General features: G+C 38.4%; 1 protein-coding gene across 1 annotated transcript in view; it reads left to right on the top strand.

The window, feature by feature from the left end:
• The window catches only part of Thsd7a (thrombospondin type 1 domain containing 7A), a 402,496-nt gene that overhangs the window by 180,225 nt on the left and 201,596 nt on the right, over positions 1-20,675 (top strand). Inside the window, exon 2 of the mRNA XM_013352455.2 lies at positions 4,966-5,797. Coding sequence (XP_013207909.2) covers positions 4,966-5,797 — 832 coding nt within the window. The remainder of the gene's footprint in view (positions 1-4,965; positions 5,798-20,675) is intronic.

The raw sequence follows: 20,675 nt of genomic DNA, 5'->3' as shown, positions 1-20,675 counted from the left end.
TGCAATGAAAAGATAAGATAGCCATTGGAGCTTGTGAGGCGCATGAGTTCTTTCAATAATGATTGTAATGCCATCTCTGCTTTTGCAATTACTCTCATGCACGCTTTTCTTTGGTATCTTTATGGATCTCTGTTGCATTTTTGTGGGATGCTGTCATTGAGTTCTTGGAGTGAGTATATATGAAAATGCACAGGCTGTCTATAAGGAGTCAGTAAGAATCTGTGTTCATATTATTAGAATTGAAGGTGGACCATACTTGCATTCATAACATATCCTTTTGTCTAGCGATTGAAATATCTTGAGAGATTCTCATTATCTTTTGGTAGAAAATTGCGTAGAGTTCTCTTGAACTCCATCTTTTTATCTGTTGTAGCTGACAGCAACCATGTAATGTCTTCAGTATTATTATTTGCCAGCTAAGTCCTCTCTTTATAAACAAAGTATTGAGGGTATTCACACAAGCGTAAACCAGGAAATTAAAAGATAGAAACTATGGAACAAGTTATTCCATTAAATTAGTGGCAGGACAAATTTTATATGCATATAAATATAATCAAACATATGGGAAAGATGGCTCACATATATGTATGATATTCAGTACATTCAAAAAGATAAATATACAGCATATACTTACACTAGTGTCCTTATGTACCTACCAGAGGACCACATACAATGAATATGTAAAATGGGAAATATTTAAAATCAAAATTTTTAAGTTTAAAAAAAGAACCTCAAAATAAAAATATTCTTACTTTTCTGGTAAGCTAAATTTATATTAATGGCTGATGTCATATGTTTCTATGCATTAAAGCATCAAATAGAAAATTTTTAGTCAGTTATTCAAGAACTTGACTGTTGTTGACTGTTGTCTGACTGATTTAGATTAACATTGAGTGATAGAGATCCCTCTTAGGAGCTGAAACATTCACTCCTGGATGTTAGAAGGAGAAAAATACAATTCATGAAAGTAAGAAACTATATTCTAAAAGCTTAGAAAGTTATAGTATTCACAGGACCTATGACCATCATTTTTAAAGCTTGTCTTTTGTTGAAACTATTTATATAATAGACTTTGATCATGCTTTCCCATTCCTCAATTCTCCTGAAACCTCCCCACTTATCTACCCAATTTTCCATTCTACCCCACAACAAGCAGCCAGACAAAGACAACAGCAAAACCAAGAAGCACACACAAAAACACTCTGCAGAAGTACAAAAAGCAAAACTCATAATAAACAAGCTAAAACTTAAAAGACAAAAAAAAAATGTATCCAAACAAAGCAAGAAAAGAAAAAAAAAGTATAAAATGACACTTAGATAATTTTGTGTTGGTCAAATACTCCCAAAGATGGCCCCTTACCTGAAGGCCCCCAGTGAGACTCCATTGGAGAAAACTGATTTTTCCTTTGCATTGGGTATCAATTGGAGATAGCTTTTTACGTGTGGGAGCCTGTATTTACTTTCTCTGTGCTCGAATCATGTAGCTTGAACCTCCACAGGCTTTATGTGTGAAGGCACAGGCTCTGCAAGCTCAGATGTATACCAGTTGTGTCTGGAAGATGCTGTTGCCTTGAAGTCATTCATCTCTTCTTGCTATTACACTGTACCCTGAGGAAAGAGCTTTGATGAAGATACTCACTTAGGACCGAATGCTCAAACTCTCTTACTTTCTTCCAGTTGTCCAGTTGTGAGTTATCCATGCAAGAAGAAACTTCTCTTATGAGGGCTGAGTGATGCACTGATCTAGGGGTATAGCAGTATGCCATTAGGAGTTATTTTGTTACTATGTTCCTTTAGCAGAATAACAGTATTCAAATGTTTTTGGAATAACCAACGACTTACTAATTGTATTTAAGGCCCATTCTGTTATAGTACGCTACTTGTTCATCCCAGCTGTCGAAAATGATCACACAAAAACCATATTATTTAAATTACTGCTTGGCCCATTAGCTCTAGCTTCTTATTTGCTAACTCTTACATCTTAATTTAACCCATCTCCATTAATCTGTGCATCACCACGAGGTTGTGACCTACCAGCACATCTGTCTCCGGAAGCGGCTCCATGGCTACTCCCTGACTCAACCCTTCTTTCCCCCAGCATTCAGTTTAGTTTTCCCTGCCTAGCTAAGTTCTGCCCTGCTATAGGTCCAAAGCAGTCCTTTATTAGCCCAGTGGTATTCACAGCGTACAGAGAGGAATCCCACATCGCCATTCCATAGGAACAAATAACTGACAGTGCTAAAGTAGTGAAGAACCTGAGACCCTGAGACTACACAGGTCATTGGCTTTGAAGAAAACTTACTAATATTATTCTACTCAAGGAATATTGCTCCGGCTCAATTTTATGTAACCTGTAAACAATGGCTAGCAAGAGAAAACTGTCTCCTATGGAGCAGGCTGCAAGTTGAGTAGAGAAGTCTAGGGATAAGCTGGACAGGCTTTAAAATGAATCAGATGTCTCTGAGTCATCCACCTATAGCAATATTAGTAGCCCCAATGAACTCACTGGTTCATCAAATGAGAGTTGAGTGAAACCATTTCTGTGGTATATTATTGGTGCCTATCTAACCTGATGAATAGATTTTTATTCATGTTCCCTAATGAGAAAAGGCACACAACATTATCTAACCAGTCTTTAGAGTAGAGTCAACACTATGAACATTTCCTATAAAATTCTTCTTTTGACATTATTCGAGGAATAAAATACTAAACATTGATAATTCAGTTTAATCTCATAAATAATGTTAAGGATGGAAAACTATAGTGCATCAAGAAATTCTCTTATGTTGCTTTTGGATTTAGATTCTGAGTTAACACCTATGCCTTAACATCCCAATCGAGCACCATATAGTTCAGCCTTGAGTCTAATATAAATATATCTTTCTGTGAGGTGTTTGTGGTGGGAAAAGGGTAACAGTTTTGTTCAAACATAATGGGCAGAGGAAACTAAAACTAAAGCTATATGGAATTAATTATAAAATCTTATACATGTTGCAAAGTTCTTATTGAGGTAGATCTTAAGTTTTATGTGTCTCAAATGTAATAATTTGAAATCTGTAGGAAGACATCATAAGATCAGTGAAAAAATATACAAAGTAAAAATAGAATTAAAATATTTTTAGGTACTATATGTTAACACTTTTAACAAATTCACTGCCTTTTTAGTTTATAAAATATTTCTAAACATTAACATCCTAGGAATACTATTTCTAAAAATATAAGTCTAATACAATTTTATATATTATTTTCATAAAATAATATTTTGGATATAACAAATATATAGTACTATTTTAAATGAAAAGATTATTAGTTACCACAATAATTCAGATAAGCCTCAATCTTCTATTTACAGCTTGATTGTGAAACTTGAATGAAAGCCAATGTATCTTTCTTGTTAAATAAAATTAGATACTATAAATGCATTCTTTGTACTTCTTCTTGTGTAGATTGATGGTTGTTTTGTACAGAGGAAAGCACCTAAAGCTAAAGCTCTAGATTTTGGCTTTATCAGAGCCAAAGTGTCAGAAGAACTGGACCTAAACTGCAATTGGTTCTATTATTTATTCAAAATGCAAATTGGGCAAATCAGCCCTCTTTCATGTCCCGTTTTTCTGAGCCACAAAATAAGTCCTTTGGCCTAGTTTAAAACTTTTTTTTTCTTCTTCAACATCTTGCAGACCAAACCTTATGCATAATGTACACATGAATAAAAATAAATGTGAAGCCAGACTTTCTCTTATTAAAGCAGGACTGTAGGAAGAGGGCAGCAGCCATGTATATTGTGTGTGTGTGTGTGTGTGTGTGTGTGTGTGTGTGTGTCTGTCTGTCTGTCTGTCTGTCTGTCTGCCTGACTTACTGACAGACTGACAGACTCTCTGTCTGTCTTAGGGAACTCTGTAGCCATCTCATGAAACTTACATCCTCAGGACTTGTTGATGACATTCAGGGGTCATCAAATAAGTCCTTATCTTCATGACAACGTTTTGAAAATCATGCAATTATGTGATCTTTGTGTTTATTTGCCATTCTAAAATGTATTCTCATTTTAACACATCAGAATTTGTAAATACCTTGAAAACAGTACAACCTGATTTACAATAGAAATTTATAAGAAATGCCAGACCTCTGTCTCTTAAAAAGTGTTCCAGGGCGACAAGCCCCCTTTCATATGGAAACAATTGACTTAAGTGTCCCATAAAATACCCGGGTAGTCATATTTAACAAAGGAGTGAACTGAAAGAACTCAAAGACGTTGCTCAACAAAGAGTCACAATTGGGAAGTGTTTTGTTGTGTTTATCTTAGCAGAAATTAATTTCTTTACTCATCTCTGTAGTTCATTGAGGATTTTTTTAAAGTTAAAAAACAGCAAATATCTTGGGAAAAAAGGCCTGATGTCTCAGATTTAGTTCCCATAAAGTCCCACTCTGAATTCTATCAGCAACACTGTGCTCAGCCATTAGACCTCTGCAGTCACAGCCCGTTACAATCAGAATGCAGGTGAGGCAGACCAATTTCTTCAAAATAGTTAATTGCCCAGGCAAAGAACGCCTACAGGAGAAGGCTTTCAGGAGGGCTATTTTCTTTACCAGTTACTAAAATGGAGTTCAGGATCTGAGGCAAGAATAATGGGTTTTTGCTGTCACTAGTTTCTGATGCCCTTTATGAGAAACGATCTCTATCTACCTGAAATAAAGGAAATGAATCACAGCAAACTTTTAGTAATCCCAAAAGGACCCGGAGTGAAATTGCCCCAGCTGTTACCTTATATAGACACCTTGACACAGTTCCCTCTTGTAGAAGTACTCAGGGGCGATCATTACTTTCCAGTCGTCTCATACAGAGACCTACTTTATAAGATGTCGGGAAAGTTAATGTACTGAGTCTAGAGACGTCTTTCTGAAATGGGAATAGCATGCCACTCTCTTCCTGTAGCCCTGCTAACTAACTCTTGTGCTGATTTGTAGGTACCTGGGGACGGTGTATGGGAAATGAATGTGGACCAGGCGGCATCCAATCCCGGTCTGTGTGGTGTGCCCATGTGGAAGGCTGGACAACGCTGCCTGCGAACTGCAAGCAGGCTGGGAGACCGAGTACCCAGCAGAACTGTTTCAAGGTGTGTGACTGGCACAAAGAGTTGTATGACTGGAGGCTGGGACCCTGGAATCAGTGTCAGCCTGTGATTTCCAAAAGCCTGGACAAAACTCGAGAATGCGTGAAGGGAGAGGAAGGCATCCAGGTGAGAGAGATAACCTGTATCCAGAAGGACAAGGACCTCCCCGCAGAGGACATCATCTGCGAGTACTTTGAGCCCAAGCCCCTCCTGGAACAGGCCTGCCTCATCCCTTGCCAGCAAGACTGCATCGTGTCTGAGTTCTCGGCCTGGTCTGAGTGCTCCAGGACCTGTGGCAGCGGCCTGCAGCACCGCACTAGACACGTGGTCGCACCTCCCCAGTTTGGAGGCTCCAGTTGTCCCAACCTCACTGAGTTCCAGGTGTGCCAGTCCAACCCCTGCGAGGCAGAGGAGAGCATGTATAGTTTGCAGGTGGGGCCCTGGAGTGCATGCTCAGTGTCACACTCAAGGCAAACCAGGCAAGCCAGGCGTCGCGGCAAGAACAAAGAGCGGGAGAGGGAGAGAGGCAAAGTGGTGAAGGACCCAGAGGCCCGTGAGCTCATCAAGAAAAAGAGAAACAGAAACAGACAAAACAGACAGGAGAACAGATACTGGGACATCCAGATTGGGTATCAGACCAGGGATGTGATGTGCACTAACAAGACTGGGAAAGCCACGGATCTCAGGTAACCTTTTAATAACATCCCCTGTCTCCTGTCTGCAGAAAAACGGGGCTTCAGACTCACCGTACTGACTCCTGTGGTAACCAGGAGGCAGATATTCCCTAGTTCAAGGCTTTTGAGCTTGATTTCATGGTGCAGTTTCTCTTTTGTCCATGCGTAGTTCCCACATTGCTTTAGGGCTTCTTACAAAATGCAGATTCTTAGGCAGGGCATATGGGGAAGTAGTGGAGCAGTTGCCTAGCATACGTGAGGCCCAAAGTTCAGTTCCCAGTACCACTAAGAAAAAGCAAACAGCTTCTTTATACCATCTTTTCTCCTACAACAAAAGAAAGTAGAATAACTCAGAGCTTGGAGTATTGGGATTTTGAACACAGATACTTATCTGAGTAAGTTAACAGAGTAAGGCACAACTGTAATCTCTCCAGGTTTATAGCATTTTCAGAATTACCCTATAAACAAAATATGTTCTTAACAAGCACCTGGGGAACCATAGCTAAGAATAATATTCTCCCACATTTCATAAAACAAAGTAACTCTCTCCAGAGAAGAAAACAGGAAACAGCGGGAAATAAAGAAAGCAGAGGGTATAATATTATACCATATAATATAATATATAATATTATATAATATATTATATAATATTATACCACCAGTAGTGGCTTAGCTTTGAAAATGTAATTAATTGGCAGTAAGTCCTAGAAGGAAATTATTTGGCAGATTATCCTCTGGTACGTAATGACTACATTATGAAAGGCTACCTCATGTGTGATTCATTTGTTGTGAACACAGTGTTCATTGAGAATGACGGGAAGGTTATGATTTCTCTAGACTGACTAAATGTTGCTCTTGGATGAGCCAGATCATCTGGGAGTGGCTATCTGGATCATTTGCATAATTGCCTTTTCTGAAATATTTATGAAGTTATGATTTGGACTCAGTCTTAGAAATTAGAGCGTCATCACTCAGAATTTGATATCTTATTTACTATAGAATCAGCATTGGGTGGCATTGCTATCCCCTTTATCATGAAACCTGTTCTCCTGATTAAATACATAAGATAAATTTCCCTGCTGTCTCAACACATATGCCTTTGCAGAGCACCTGAAGTCTGTGTCTTGTTGCCCCTGGAAATCTTGTGAAAGATACAATTCCCTGTTTACTTTGAGGTTTGGAAGCCTGAGTGGGATTGTGCGGCATCCCTACTGTTTCCTCAAATAGCACACTGTCTTTATTTTTTTAGTTCCTCACCCTCCCTACCTTTACTTCAGCTATTCTTGTTTATTGATTTCATTACTGTGGATTTTCAGATATAGGTAAAAAGATCTTGGAAGAGGTCATAGCTTAAATAAATGAGTAAATAAAAATGAATGTTTGATTCACCTAAGCTAAAAACTTTCTCCCATAATACTATTGTTCTGGTTGCCTTTTATTTCATTTCAAGACTTTATGTTACTGGATACGGACCCTCAGGCTGTGTTTATGCTAGGCCAGCACTATGCCGTTGATCTACGTGCACTCCTAGCTGTTGTCTTGAATCTATTTGCCACTGTTCTCCTTTTTGAATTCACACAACTCCATTTCATTTCAGCTGCACAGGAAGTTACTCATTGTTCCTCTGTAGCCTCTTCCTAATTCTGTTGACTTCGCTAAGCATTTCTGTTTCCCCACCTCCGTACAGCAGCCTCCTTTCATGGATGCGTGTGTATTTGTACTTCCACACTGCATGCATTTTCAATTCACTCCCTATTTGGTTTTTTTTTCCTGATGGTCTTTATTCTGATGGTTCCCCAGGCTTCTTCCCTGTAGTAGTACAGTTATCTAAGTTGCTTGACTCCCATTAAGTAACTGGATGAGCCACTAATGAGCAACTTTGAGTTGACTCCTGCTGTCACTGGGTTAGCATGCTGTAGAGGTTTAATTTAATGTTGAGTACTAGATTAAAAGTATAATTAGGCTATTAGCTTCCATTGCATAAAGTCTAATAGTCACATCAGTTGTGTGAATCAAACAAACATACTTAAAGATGTGGGGATTGTCTGATCAGTCACATACTTCCTTTTAGAAATACCGTACATGACTATCCCCGTACAGTGGTAGCCGCATAAATATTAGTAGGGTATGAAATAAAATAGTAAAATGGCCAACATTTCTCTTCAATATAAATTATTAGGTTATTAATAAGGTTAAAATTCTAGTCAAGATGTGACACAAATCAGGTCTTTTGAATACATTTTCTCCAAACTTCACACCACTTCATCAAGGAAGCCAGTACAGTAAGGTGTGAACTGGCACAGAGCCACAATCGGGGATTTAGTCACTGAATTTAAAGTCCCTCTCATTGGATCTTTATGACATAAGAGACTAAATAATGATTGACTAAGACTCGCAATATTGCATTTCAGTAGCTAAAATAACTTAGCTAAATAGGCCAGCGATTCATTGGGAATTTCTCTCCAGGCCTGTAAAGTGTTTCAAAGAATTGCTGCTGAATTGTCTATGTTAAAGAAACACATATATCTTGCATTCAGTGAGAGCACAATCAATAAAGATGGTGGATGCAGATTACATCTCATTTTTTATGACAGGAAAAAAATCACAGTCTCAATTCTCTACTGACACAGAAGTTTTGCACAGTGTGGTAGTTCAGATGTAGCAGAGATATGAAACTTGAGGAGTCATTGTGTCTTGTCACTTTGTGAGCACTTAAAACCTCAGAGAAGCCTGAATTCTCATGGGGTGAAGATGTTGTAGAAGTAATATGCTTTCCCAGTAAGAAATCACTCTGCACAATAGAGATTAACAAAGGCAAAAGCTTTTTAATATAACATGGTCTGACTCTGGCTAATGCCCAATGTGAAGCTGGCCTCGAATGAATGTTACTGACTTTGGCTTATGCTTTCCACATATATTTTCATCCTTAAATCTTTTGGGTCCAAGTCCAAAGTTATGGTTTGAACATTACACAGAAGCAAGAGGCTGCAAATCTGTCCATGTAGTTGAATGATCAATTTGTGCAGTAAACATATTGTCAGAAATATTTCTTAAGTACCCCAGAGTTGTTGTCCAGTGTCACCATGGCCAGCTGGCAGAGTTATGCTTTCTCTGATAACAGCACAGGGGCCTTAATGGCAAACTAGGACTTAATGGTGTCTGTGACCTAGCATTGCCCACTTGAGTTATCCTTAAAGGCATGGTCTTTCATATGGGGATGGGCTTAATGGCTGGTTTTAAGTCAGGGTTGTCTCCTTTATAGGGAAGGAGCCCAATTTGAGGTCCATCTTGATGAATAAACAATAGCAGAAACTTTTTCAGCAACCCTAAACTTCAAATGTGGCACAAATTTCTTTCTCAGCTCCAAAAAAAGCCTGGATAGTACACTATTTATCATCTATTGGAAGTCATCATATTGGAAGTCGTGCTCCTAACCAAATTCTACTTACTATCATTCAGTATTTCCAAGGCAAGTGTATTAGTGAATCCTCCATAGCATCAAGTTTCTCCTGCATCAAACGAGTAGCATTTCCTTGCTATTTATATCAGGATCTCTGATAGGATTGCTCAAACATTCTTGAGTTATGTTTAAAAATTCTTAAAGGCAAGCCTGAACAAGGAAACTCATCAAGTTGTCAAAGGTTGCACAAAATAGTTTTAAGAAGAAATTAATTATCAATTCACTTACTTATAATGTTTGATCCACATCCTCTGGGAAACATATACGCAAATGCCATTTTTGATGGAATATTATGGGACATCTGGACATCTTCACATATTTAAGCATATTTATTGCCTTTTGAAGTAACTAGATGAGCATGCTAGATTCTACACAATGGTAAAAACTGAATCAGTGGGTAAGGTTGTGAGAATCACTGTACTCAGGAGGACATAAGTTTCTTTCAATGCAGCGGTGACTTTTAGCCAGATTTGAATAGAGATCTTACTCAGACTAGGAATTGATGGATAGCATGTAAAGCATTTTTTCTAGAAAATCAAAAACGTTAAAGAACAATATGGTCCTAAACTGGAAGGAAAGTCAGTGTTCAAACAGAAGCTGGGACATTAAAATGATCTAGGACAACGCTCTGTGGCAGGCGGCCATCTCCAGCCTGCAGTGAGCTCAGTCCTAATTTGAAACTTCTGTAAGAGCCACTTCAGTCTGCGTTGTTGCTTGCTGAAGTAAAGACTCCCATCTGCATATTAAGTCACAAGTTTCGGTAATGGCTAGTGTGCTGTAAGTAAAACAAGACACATTTAGTGGAAGTACTTGACAGCTTTAGAAAGTACCTTCCATTTAAATGCACTTTGTTGTGTCACATTTTCTAACAAAGGCAATTAGTTGTAATTACAAGCCCATTGGAAACATTGCCAAAATAGTGGGAAATTCGGCCCAAGAGATTCCTGAGGGAATAAGAATGAATTTGGGTTTAAAAAGGATTTTTGGTGTTTAAATCAAAGAAGTAGATTTATCCAGTACTGGGAAAATTCCATAAAACAAAACTTATGTACAAATAAAAAGGTAAATACATAAAAACCAGAACAATACAATAACATGTAGAAATACTGACCAAGTATTTGTCCCCATTTCTGTTACTGAGTTCATTCTTATGTGCCTAGAAAATAAGCCACTGTTAGGATTTTCCTACGGGTCCCCAGCAGCTCGCACAGGTCCCAGTGCCTGGTCCTGAGCAGCAGGTCCCTGATGGGGAGAGCTGCCAGGCCTGGGCAGGGCCCAGCCATGGGGCGCTGGGCTGATCCTGGCAATTGTGAGTCCTCGGAAGGTGCAGGTTCCCAGCAACAAGCAGCTGGGCAGGAGAGCGGGTGGGAGACACATCGTACACAATAGAATTGGATATTTGTTACTTAAAGGAGTGGGGAAGAAGGAGAAGAGGACAGAGAGAGAGAGAAAGGGGGTGAGCAGAGAAGTGGGGAGAGAGGCAGAAGCCAAGGTTCCTCTTTGAGAGGAAGACAGAAAAGAGAGCGAGCTCAGGCCGGAAGCTGAAGATCAGCCTGCCTCAGCGGATGGGGAGGAAGTGGGCGTGGCTTGTACAAACAATCATAACAGCCACAGCATGTCAAATGATGGGGGTAGTGGTTCTTGTAGGGCTTTCTGGTTATTTTTTCATAGTCAGGAATTTTGTAATACAACCTCTCTTATCTTTAATTGTTAATCAGAAAGTTATATTGCTGTTCAACAAAATCAATGTCTCCATGTCTTATTTTACCTTAAAATGCCCGTTGTTAACTGATTCAGTATTTGTCTCTAGTACTGCTTTCTACAGCAATAATAATAATAATAATAAGCTTGAATATAAACTGTACATGGTGCTTGAAGTCTTTAATCTCATTACTCAGGAAGCAGATTGGCTGATGTCTGTGAGTTTGAGGTGAGGCCTGGCTGATCTAAACAGAGAGAGTTCAAGATAGGCAAGGCTACATTTAGAAACCCTGTCTCAAAATAGAAAAAAAAAGTCAATTGATTAATTAATTAATTAATTGGTACATAAATATAAAGTTGTAGGCTTGACTGTAATCAGAAAACTGGCCAAAACAAGTAGAGAAATTAAAGTAACAGATGAGAGGGAAAATTGAGTACAAAGCTGGTGAAATAGATCAAAATGCAAACGAGTTTCTAAAAAAGCTTGGCCACCTGAGTTTGATCCCCCAATCCTACATAAAGATAGAAGGAAAAAGAACTGATTTATCTCAATTGTTTATCCTCTGACTTCCATATGAAGGCTGTGACATTTACACCCTGTTGTCCTTCCTCAACCCCTACCCATGTCTTCTCCTGTGTGTGTACACACACAAACACATACAATAATAGCAAGAAATTTTCTGGAAAGAAATGCTATATAAGAATAGAGAAATTGTGACCTCAATTTAGTGCTATTCAATGTAGTTTTGAGTAAGTCATGTAAATTTTCTGCAATGGAATAGTGTTTCTATAAAATTGTATGTGGGTAGGGAGATGAGGGGGAAAATAGTTTGTAAAAGAGTTCCAAATTATGTGATACCAGCAAACCTTAAAAAAAAGTATCACAGCCAGGCGTTGGTGGATTATGCCTTTAATCCCAACAATTGGGAGGCAGAGGCAGGCAGATCTCTGTGAGTTCAAGGCCAGCCTGGTCTACAAAGTGAGTGCCAGGACAGACGACAAAGCTACACAGAGAAACTCTATCTTGAAAATCAAAAACAAAATGTTGAGAGGAGCTGTGGGCCGCATTCCTGCCCCCAGGCTCCTGGCCGCCAGCTAGCTTATGCCCTGAAATAATTACACGGAAACTGTATTCTTTTAAACACTGCCTGGCCCATTAGTTCCAGCCTCTTATTGGCTAGCTCTTACATATTGATCTAACCCATTTCTAATAATCTGTGTAGCCCATGAGGTGGCTTACCAAGGAAGATCTTAACCTGCATCTGTCTGGAGTGGGAGAATCATGGTGACTCCTGACTCAGCTTCTTTCTCCCAGTATTCTGTTCTGTTTACTCCGCCTACCTAATTTTCTGTCCTATCAGGGCCAAGCAGTTTTTTTTATTACTTAACCAATGAAACAACAGATAGAAAGATGACCCTCCTCCATCAACAAAAACAAAAGAATGTCAAAAATTTTGGACATAAAATTTTATATACTTTCCTTAGAAGAAAGTACATTCACTTCCAGCATGTCCTCCAGATCAGTTCATCCTGAAGCAGGGTGAATTTCTAAGCCATGAATATGGAGCCCTAGCAGGGCAGCCTGTGTGTGTCTGTGAGGGCTTCACTCGCTTGATGTACTGTGTGGCTACTTAGGCCCTTCCCTGCACTAAGACTTGAAGAACTGATGAAATTGCAAATTTAATTCTACCCTTACCAAAAAGAAGGAAGAAAATTACCTGCTATTTAAGGCAGCATTGACTCCTTTTAGGTTATTCAGAATCCATTTATAAAATTACAATTTCCTGTGCATGCATAACAGGCTTTCAGATTCACAATTTTCCTTTAGTATCCAGTGTTGACATGCCTGTCAGATGGCCCTCCTCGCATCTTACAAGCTTACCTCCGCTTCCTCTTGATTATGCTAAGAGTCAGTGTGACTATTTCTGCTTCTTAAAGAGCCGATAGCTAACAAGAAGGCCTCGATCCTCTCAGAAGGAAGAGCTGTCAGGTAGGTGTATTAAGCCAGAGGTATGAAAGGGCCATTCTCTGGCATTCTCCAGCCAGCTTCTGTGTCCCAGGAGGGTCTGTGAGCAGAGTATTCATGAGGCTTTCTAGTTCTCTTCTCTCTAGGACTCTACCAAAGGAAGGGCAATAGTATTACAGAAGGGGGGAAAAGGGAGCCCTTAGAAACAGTCATGGTGAATTTCTCTGAAAAGAGGCAGCTCTCTCCTCAGCTCCAGGTCTGCCCCAGGTTCTGAGAAAACCCTTCCCCTTGATCCATTTGTCATTCTAAAGCACAATTTTTGCAGTTCCCAGCTCTAATGTACTTCATCATTATTAGGAGAGGTATCTCTTTTGTAAATAATAGTTTTACCTCATTTCTGCTGCCCTGACTAAGTGACAGCTACATGAGAGAACAATGTTGGAACCTCAAGCTGAACATTGGAACACATACTTAGAGCATAGTTTCATTTTCAGGAACTTATTGTTTCATTATAACAGTTTGCTCCTAAAGGACCAACAAGATATTGAGGTGCCAAAGGAGAGCTCATACAGGCAAAGGACAACCAAGGCAGTGATCTCTTTCTAGGAGGAATTTGATGGGTTCCAGAGGGATACTATTAGATGTTATTAATCCTGAATAAGTTGCTCAGAGTTGAGGGGGTGATGAGTGAAGAATATGGGAACAGGAAAACAACAGCGCTGAAATCTGGAGGCCAATGGCAGTTCATTGTGCAGGGTTGTCACGTTCACGTGTTCCTCACGTGTCAGACTAAGCTGTAGGGGGAGGAAGAGTGAGCATCTGTTGTAACTTAGAGAGCTTGTGAAATCCACCTTAAATATTTGGACCTTATATCTCCTGGCTCAAACATCTCCACAGTTATTAAGCATGTCCCAATGTGTGTGCGTGTGTGTGTGTGTGTGTGTGTGTGTGTGTTATTTTCTGATACATTGTAAACAGGGACATATTAAAACATGCTGTGTGTATAAAAATAAGAACAACTAAATTTAAGGTAAAGAAATAAGAAAATAATTAGCTTAATAATTATCATAGATTTATACTACATTTAACTTTTACTGAGTATATGTGTGTGTGTATATATGCACTTTTATGTGAAGGCAAGCACACACATGGGAGCATGCATGAGGAAACCAGAAGATGAACCTAAGATGTCCTTCCTCAGGTACTGCCACTTTGGTGATGACATAGGGTGTCTCATAGGTAGGAGCTAAACTGGCTGGCAACAAGCACCAAATATCCATCTGCCTCTTCCTCCCCAACACCACGATTGCAAATGTAGAGCATATGCTCAGTGTTTTTCACATAGGTTCTAAGGCTAAAACTCAGGCCCCACTGGTTGCATAGCATGAATTTAATGTAATTTAGTGTAAATTTTATCTCCCCAATACCTTACTGGGGTTGTAAGGTAAACTATATTAGTAAATTTTAATTTATTTGGTATATATGTGCATATGTATGTGTGAGGTTTGTGTGTGTGTGTGTCTGTGTGTGTGTGTTACACTTACTGAGGAAGCTTACTCTCAGTCTCAACAAATATGGACATGTTTTAAAACATGAATTGAATCCATTAAAAATTGATCAAATAATTTAATTCTCGCTCATGAGGCACAACTTCTCTGGATCTGATCAGATAGCTTTTTTTGCACCTTTTTATAAGGTTGGTGCACAGCCATAGTGTTAATCTCGTTTGTCTTCGTTTGTCTGTCCCCAGAGTGTAATAGTAGAAAAGAAATAAAGCATATACTTGTCTACAATCAGTTAGAAGGAAACATGCCCATTCATGTTCTTTCTAGCAAGGGTGTTTACATTCATTTCAAAATACTAGAGCACCAAATAGTGAGAACAAATGCTAAGAAACATAGCTTCTCCACTGAACTAGTGCTGGGATCTAAGATATCCACTGTGGTCAAATTATAAGGAAGGACATCTCCTGTTCAGTATTTAAGGCCCCACTTTACACCACTTATTAACCACAATCCATTTCTCTTAAAATTTGTGGTTGAATTTATGGATAATCTCACCTTCCTCTTTTCATCCAAATTCGTGTCTACTTTCTTCTCTTCTATTCCTCAACTTGATTTCAACTTGATTTTCCTTAAGAAAATAACTAGAAAACAAATGAGTAGGTGACCCATCCTTCATATATAAGGACATATATGAACATGTCTACTTATATGTGTAAATGGCTATAATCCATACAGGGCTAGGTAAACTGTTGTTTAACAGAAAGAATCAAAATTAACCAGTACAGTTTCTACTCACCTAAAATAATGCTTACCATGTATTCAGTTCCCAGAAAACACTAAAATTTAAAGAAGTTTTTTTTCGATTTTAGAGCTTGAAACATTTAGAAAATTACAAGGTGTCAACTGAGAGCTATGGTAATGGTAATTATTTGAGCTTATGAAACATGAAAGAAGGTTGCCAAAAGGAACATTGGATTCAATTAAGAGAATATAGGCTTATGTTTATTTCATGAGACACTATCCCAAATATATATATATATATATATATATATATATATATATATATATGTATATTACAGTGCCTGGTAAACACCAATCAATTGCTATCACATTGTTAAAATTATATTTTTCCAATTAAAATTAGGAAATGTACATTTTTAACATTGTAAGTACACATTGGTGCTCTCTTGGCAATTGTTTATTTAGCTTAAAGCTTCACAAATAAGCATCCTTGTTTGTATTCCCTTTTACTTCTGTTTTTACTTTAATGAATTAATTTTTATGTATATGATGTTTGTATGTTAGGAACATATATGGGATGGCATGCATGTGAAGGTCAGAGGGCTTTGGAAGTCAGTTCTCTCCTTCCATTAAGAATTCATAGGATACAATTTGTTTGTGAGCATTCACGGGAAGTATTTTTACCCATTGGCCCATCTCACCCACCCTGTTTTCAAATCTTGAATCAATTATGGCAGGGTAGCTTGTCACCAGTGTCACTTAGCTGTTGTTACTAAAGAAGGAATAAAAATTCCTATAATGAATGTCTATCTTTTAACTTCTAGCAATTCCACCTATCAAAGTGATAACATCAGGTTAGCTTCCCAGTTCAAAGGTAAAACTATATCACAGCCAAAATGTCTTTACCTCCTTCAAACTTCTCTAGGTCACTTTCTTTAAATCACTTTAGAGAGGTGTGATTGACATGTAAAAGCCATACATATATAATATATATTTATTTGCTCATAACAGTGTTTTTCTGATTACACTAAAATTATAATGGAACTTTAAAATCTGTACCACCTAGTGCTGCTGTGGCCATTGGAATATAACAACATTGCTTTGCTCGTGTGTTGTCATCATGCTGGGGTGAGCACATTGTGCTGCCGGTCAAATAAAGGCATAACACATGCAATAATAAATAATAGGTATGAGGCAGGCTGTACTGTCTAAGTGTTTGTACATACATTTTCTAACGTCTGCAGGTGAACTAATGCCTCTCTCGGAAGAAGGTCATATCCCTAAGCAACTAAAAGGATGTAATCATGGTAACATTTTTGAGAAGTTCTTGCTGGGTTCAGAATGATTTTAGATAAAGCAGGCTGAGTTTAATGATAAGAATATATTTGTAAAATCATCAAGGCTATAAAATTATATGTTTTGCCTCACGATGTTTTGTCCAACCCTTTCTATTATTACATGGGTTTTATTAATATTTTGTGTGTCAAGAATATCTAAAATCTATTCTGTTACAAATGATAAGTATGAAACACAGCATGGACTGTTCTTGTGAAAGCGAGGCCTCTGTGCTGGGACAGTTGAACAAAAAGAAACAGTGAGCTGTAGGGGGATATTTTAAGTATTTGTTATTCAAGTTACAGGAAGAGATTTGGAATTTGAACTAACCTTAAATCAGATCAGAGATATTCCTGCATAATCTTCCCCCAATACACAAACTTAGTGTAGTTCATTCCACTCTCTTCATATTTCGTGGTGAATTTATAAAAACCTCACAGTTCTGTTTGACTCCTTGCTTGAGATATTGTGAGAGCAAGTTTCCTTTGGGAACCGGCACTCCCTCCAGCAGAATGGACTTTGATTGGGGTAGTGACCTTGGAGCTCCTTGGCAGCAGAAAGTGATCTCACCCATTGTTTTCACATATTTGCTGGAATTTGGCGAGCTCCACATCACTAGTAATGACTTTTCCTCTGACAAATAAATCAATAAGGTTTTTAAATGGGAGGAAACACTTCAAAAGGAAAAAATAATTCCCATAGGATAAGGAATTAAATAAATCTTTGTAAAGCTCTATTTGTATAATCTAATTAAGAATACACTAGCTTGCAGAGTTTACTGACAAGTTGCTTTACAGGTTCATGTGTTGGGTTTTTTTTTTATTTACTTGGCTTTTGAAATTGTTATTCATTCATTGATTACATGATTTTAGGTTTCTTTTCATACTTGTATTACACAGTGTTCTTTATTTTTCTAATTATATAATTTCATTATGTGAGAGATTGTGTTTGAGAGACACTTTGTCTTATGTTGATTACAAATATGTGTGCACAGACACTAGATTTTAAAAGGATGTAATCATGATAACGTTTCTGAGAAGTACTTGCTGGGTTCAGAATGATTTTAGATAAACAAAATTACTGTGCTCTGTTTAATACAAGCAGCCTCTGGACTGTAAAGTCTAGGGAATGCCCACCCAGCCATGTGTAGTGTAGTGTTCTGAAATAATCAAAGCAAGTTTGTGATGAAGACAGTCCATCAAGACTACAAGGAGCCGAGATATTAGCTGGAACACTAATTATTCTCCTTCACCTTATAAACAAACATTTGAAAAAGACACAAGTAGATGAAAGCGAAACCACATCCATAGAGGTATAAACATGCACAGACTCCCACTGGGGAGTAGATGTGAACTAAGTCAGACACTGAAATAAATACATATATCCATACACAAATAGTAGATATGAGTTTGTTAGAAACTGTTTTCAGCTGTCTGACATGTGACTGCATTTGGATAGTGCACTGGTACAAGTTGAAACTCACAAAGTTTTTCAGTTTGTATTAAACACTGACTTCTCTGCCATGTTCTAATTTTTCATGGCATTATATAGTAAAACTGTGTAGGAAGTAAATAAACCAAAACACACTCCAAAGTTTCAGTTCTGTATAATGCCTTGTCCCTGCACTTGAATTTTTAATTTTATCAGCATAGTAGAAAATAATATGTAAAATAGTTGAATGATTAGAATCTAAGTTGATGATGGTATTTTGTATTGTCAATGCTTTACACATGGTGAAAAAGAAAAAGCATTTAATGAACAGAAAAATCTAACATAAAAACAATTAGGGATCTAGGAGAAAGACTGCTTCTAAATTAGCTACAGTCATTTGAAAGGCTGATACCGTGGGTCTCTGCATCTGGTTCCATCAGAGACTGGATGAAGGTTCTATGATGACAGGGTAGTCACCACTCTGATTACCAGGAAGGCCAGTTCGGGTACCCACTCCACCATTGCTAGGAGTGTTAGCTGAGGTCATCCTTGTGGATTCTTGGGAATTGGCTCAGCACCAGGTTTCTCCCCTAACCCCATAGTTGCTCTCTTTATCAAGATCTCTCTTCCATTGCTCTCCCACACAGCCCCTTTCCCCTCTCAACCATCCTGTTCCCCCATGGTTTCTCTCCCATCCATCCCCCATCCTTTCCAGCTCTCCCTCACTGTAAATCCATCTCATCTAATTCCCCTTCTCAGGGAGATCCATGTATCCCTCTTAGGATCTTCCTTGTTAGCTAGCTTCTCTTGTTAGCTGTGGATTGTAGTCTGGTTACCCTTTGCTTTACATCTAAGATCCAATTATAAGTGAGTACATACTGTGTTTGTCTTTCTGAGTCTAGGTTATCTCACTCAGGGTGGTTTTTCTAGTTCCATTTATTTACCTGCAAATTTCATGATGTCATTGTTTTTTTTATAGCTGAGTAATACTCCATTGTGTAAATGTGCTACATTTTCTTTATTCATTCTTTGGTTAAGTAGCATCTGGGTTGTTCTCAGGTTCTGGTTATTATGAGTAATGCTGTTATTAACATTGCTTAGCAAGTGTTCTTGTGGTATGATTGAGTATCCTTTGGGTATATGCCTACATTTTCTTTATTCATTCTTTGGTTAAGTAGCATCTGGGTTGTTCTCAGGTTCTGGTTATTATGAGTAATGCTGTTATTAACATTGCTTAGCAAGTGTTCTTGTGGTATGATTGAGTATCCTTTGGGTATATGCCTATTAGTGGTTATTCTGAGTTTTGATATCAATTGGTTCCCAATTTTCTGAGAAACTGCCATAATGATTTCTAAAGTGGTTGTACCAGTTTGCACTCCCACCAACAGAGGAGTGTTCCCCTGACTCAACATCCTTTCCAAAGTAAACTGTCCTCAGTATTTTTTATCTTAACAATTCTGACAGGTGTAAGATGGTATCTCAGAGTTGTTTTAATTTCATTTCCCTGATGACCAAGGATTTGAGCAATTCCTTAAATGTCTTTTGGCCATTTGACATTCTTCTGCTGAGAATTCTTTGTTTAGCTCTGTACCCCACTTCTAACTGGATAAATTTGTATTTTGATGTCTACTTTCTTGAGTTCTTTATATATTTTGGAGATCAGTCCTCTGTTCTATGTGGGAATAGCGATTATCTTTTCCCATTGTGTAAGCTGTTTCATTTACTGTGTTTTTTGCATTACCAAAGATTTTCAGTTTCAGAAGTCTCATTTGTTGATTGCTAGTCTCAGTGTCTGTGCCACTGGTGTTGTATTTAGAAAGTGGTATCTGGTGCCAATGCATTCCAGGCTAATTCTGACTTTCCCCTTCTGTAAGGTTCAATGGAACTAGATTTATCTTGAGGTCCTTGATACATTTGGACTTGAGTGTTGTTCGCGGTGACAGATATGGATCTATTTGCTCTCTTCTACATGTTGACTTCCAGTTATATCAGCACCATTTGTTAAAGATGCGTTCCTTCTTCCATTGTATCATTTTGGCTTCTTTTTCAAAAATCGGGTGTTAATGGGTATGTGGATTAATGTCAATGTCTTCAATTCTATTCAATTGGTCCACGTGTCTGTTTTTATGCCAATGACAAGTTGTTTTTATTACTATAGCTCTATAGTAGAGGTGAAGTCAGGGATAACTGACAGACCCAGATGTAGACATCTATAACCAAGCACCAGGATGAGCTTCAGGAATCCAATCGAAGAGAGGAAGAAGGTAATATATGAGCAAGGGAGGACAAGATCATGATGGAGAAATCTGCAGAGACAGCTGAACCAAGCTCATGAAAACTCGGTAACTATAGACTGACAGCTGAGGAGCCTCCATAGGACTGAACTTGACCCTCCATGTGTGCGAGACAGTGGTGAAGCTTGGACTATCTGAGAGGGCCCTGGCAGTAGCACCACGATCTATCTCTGGTGCATGAGGTAGTTTGTTGGAGCCCATTCCCCATGGTGGGATGAAATGCTCAGCCTTAAAGCAGGGAGGAGGGGCTTGGTACTGCCCCAACTTAATGCACCAAACTTTATTGACTCCCCGTGGAAGCACTTACCCATTGGGAGGAGTGGGAAGTAAGTTAGCTGAAGGTGAGGCAAGGAGGGAGGGAGGAGAGGTGGAGAATTGTGGTTGGAATGTAAAATAAAATTCAATAAATAAAAAGTAAAGAAAGGAAGGGAAGGGAAGGGAAGGGAAGGGAAGGGAA

Source organism: Microtus ochrogaster, linkage group LG10 (assembly GCF_000317375.1).
Source record: "Microtus ochrogaster isolate Prairie Vole_2 linkage group LG10, MicOch1.0, whole genome shotgun sequence".
Classification (NCBI taxonomy): domain Eukaryota; kingdom Metazoa; phylum Chordata; class Mammalia; order Rodentia; family Cricetidae; genus Microtus; species Microtus ochrogaster.
The sequence above is the reverse complement of the archived record's forward strand: the minus strand, read 5'-3'. Positions and strand labels throughout refer to the sequence as shown.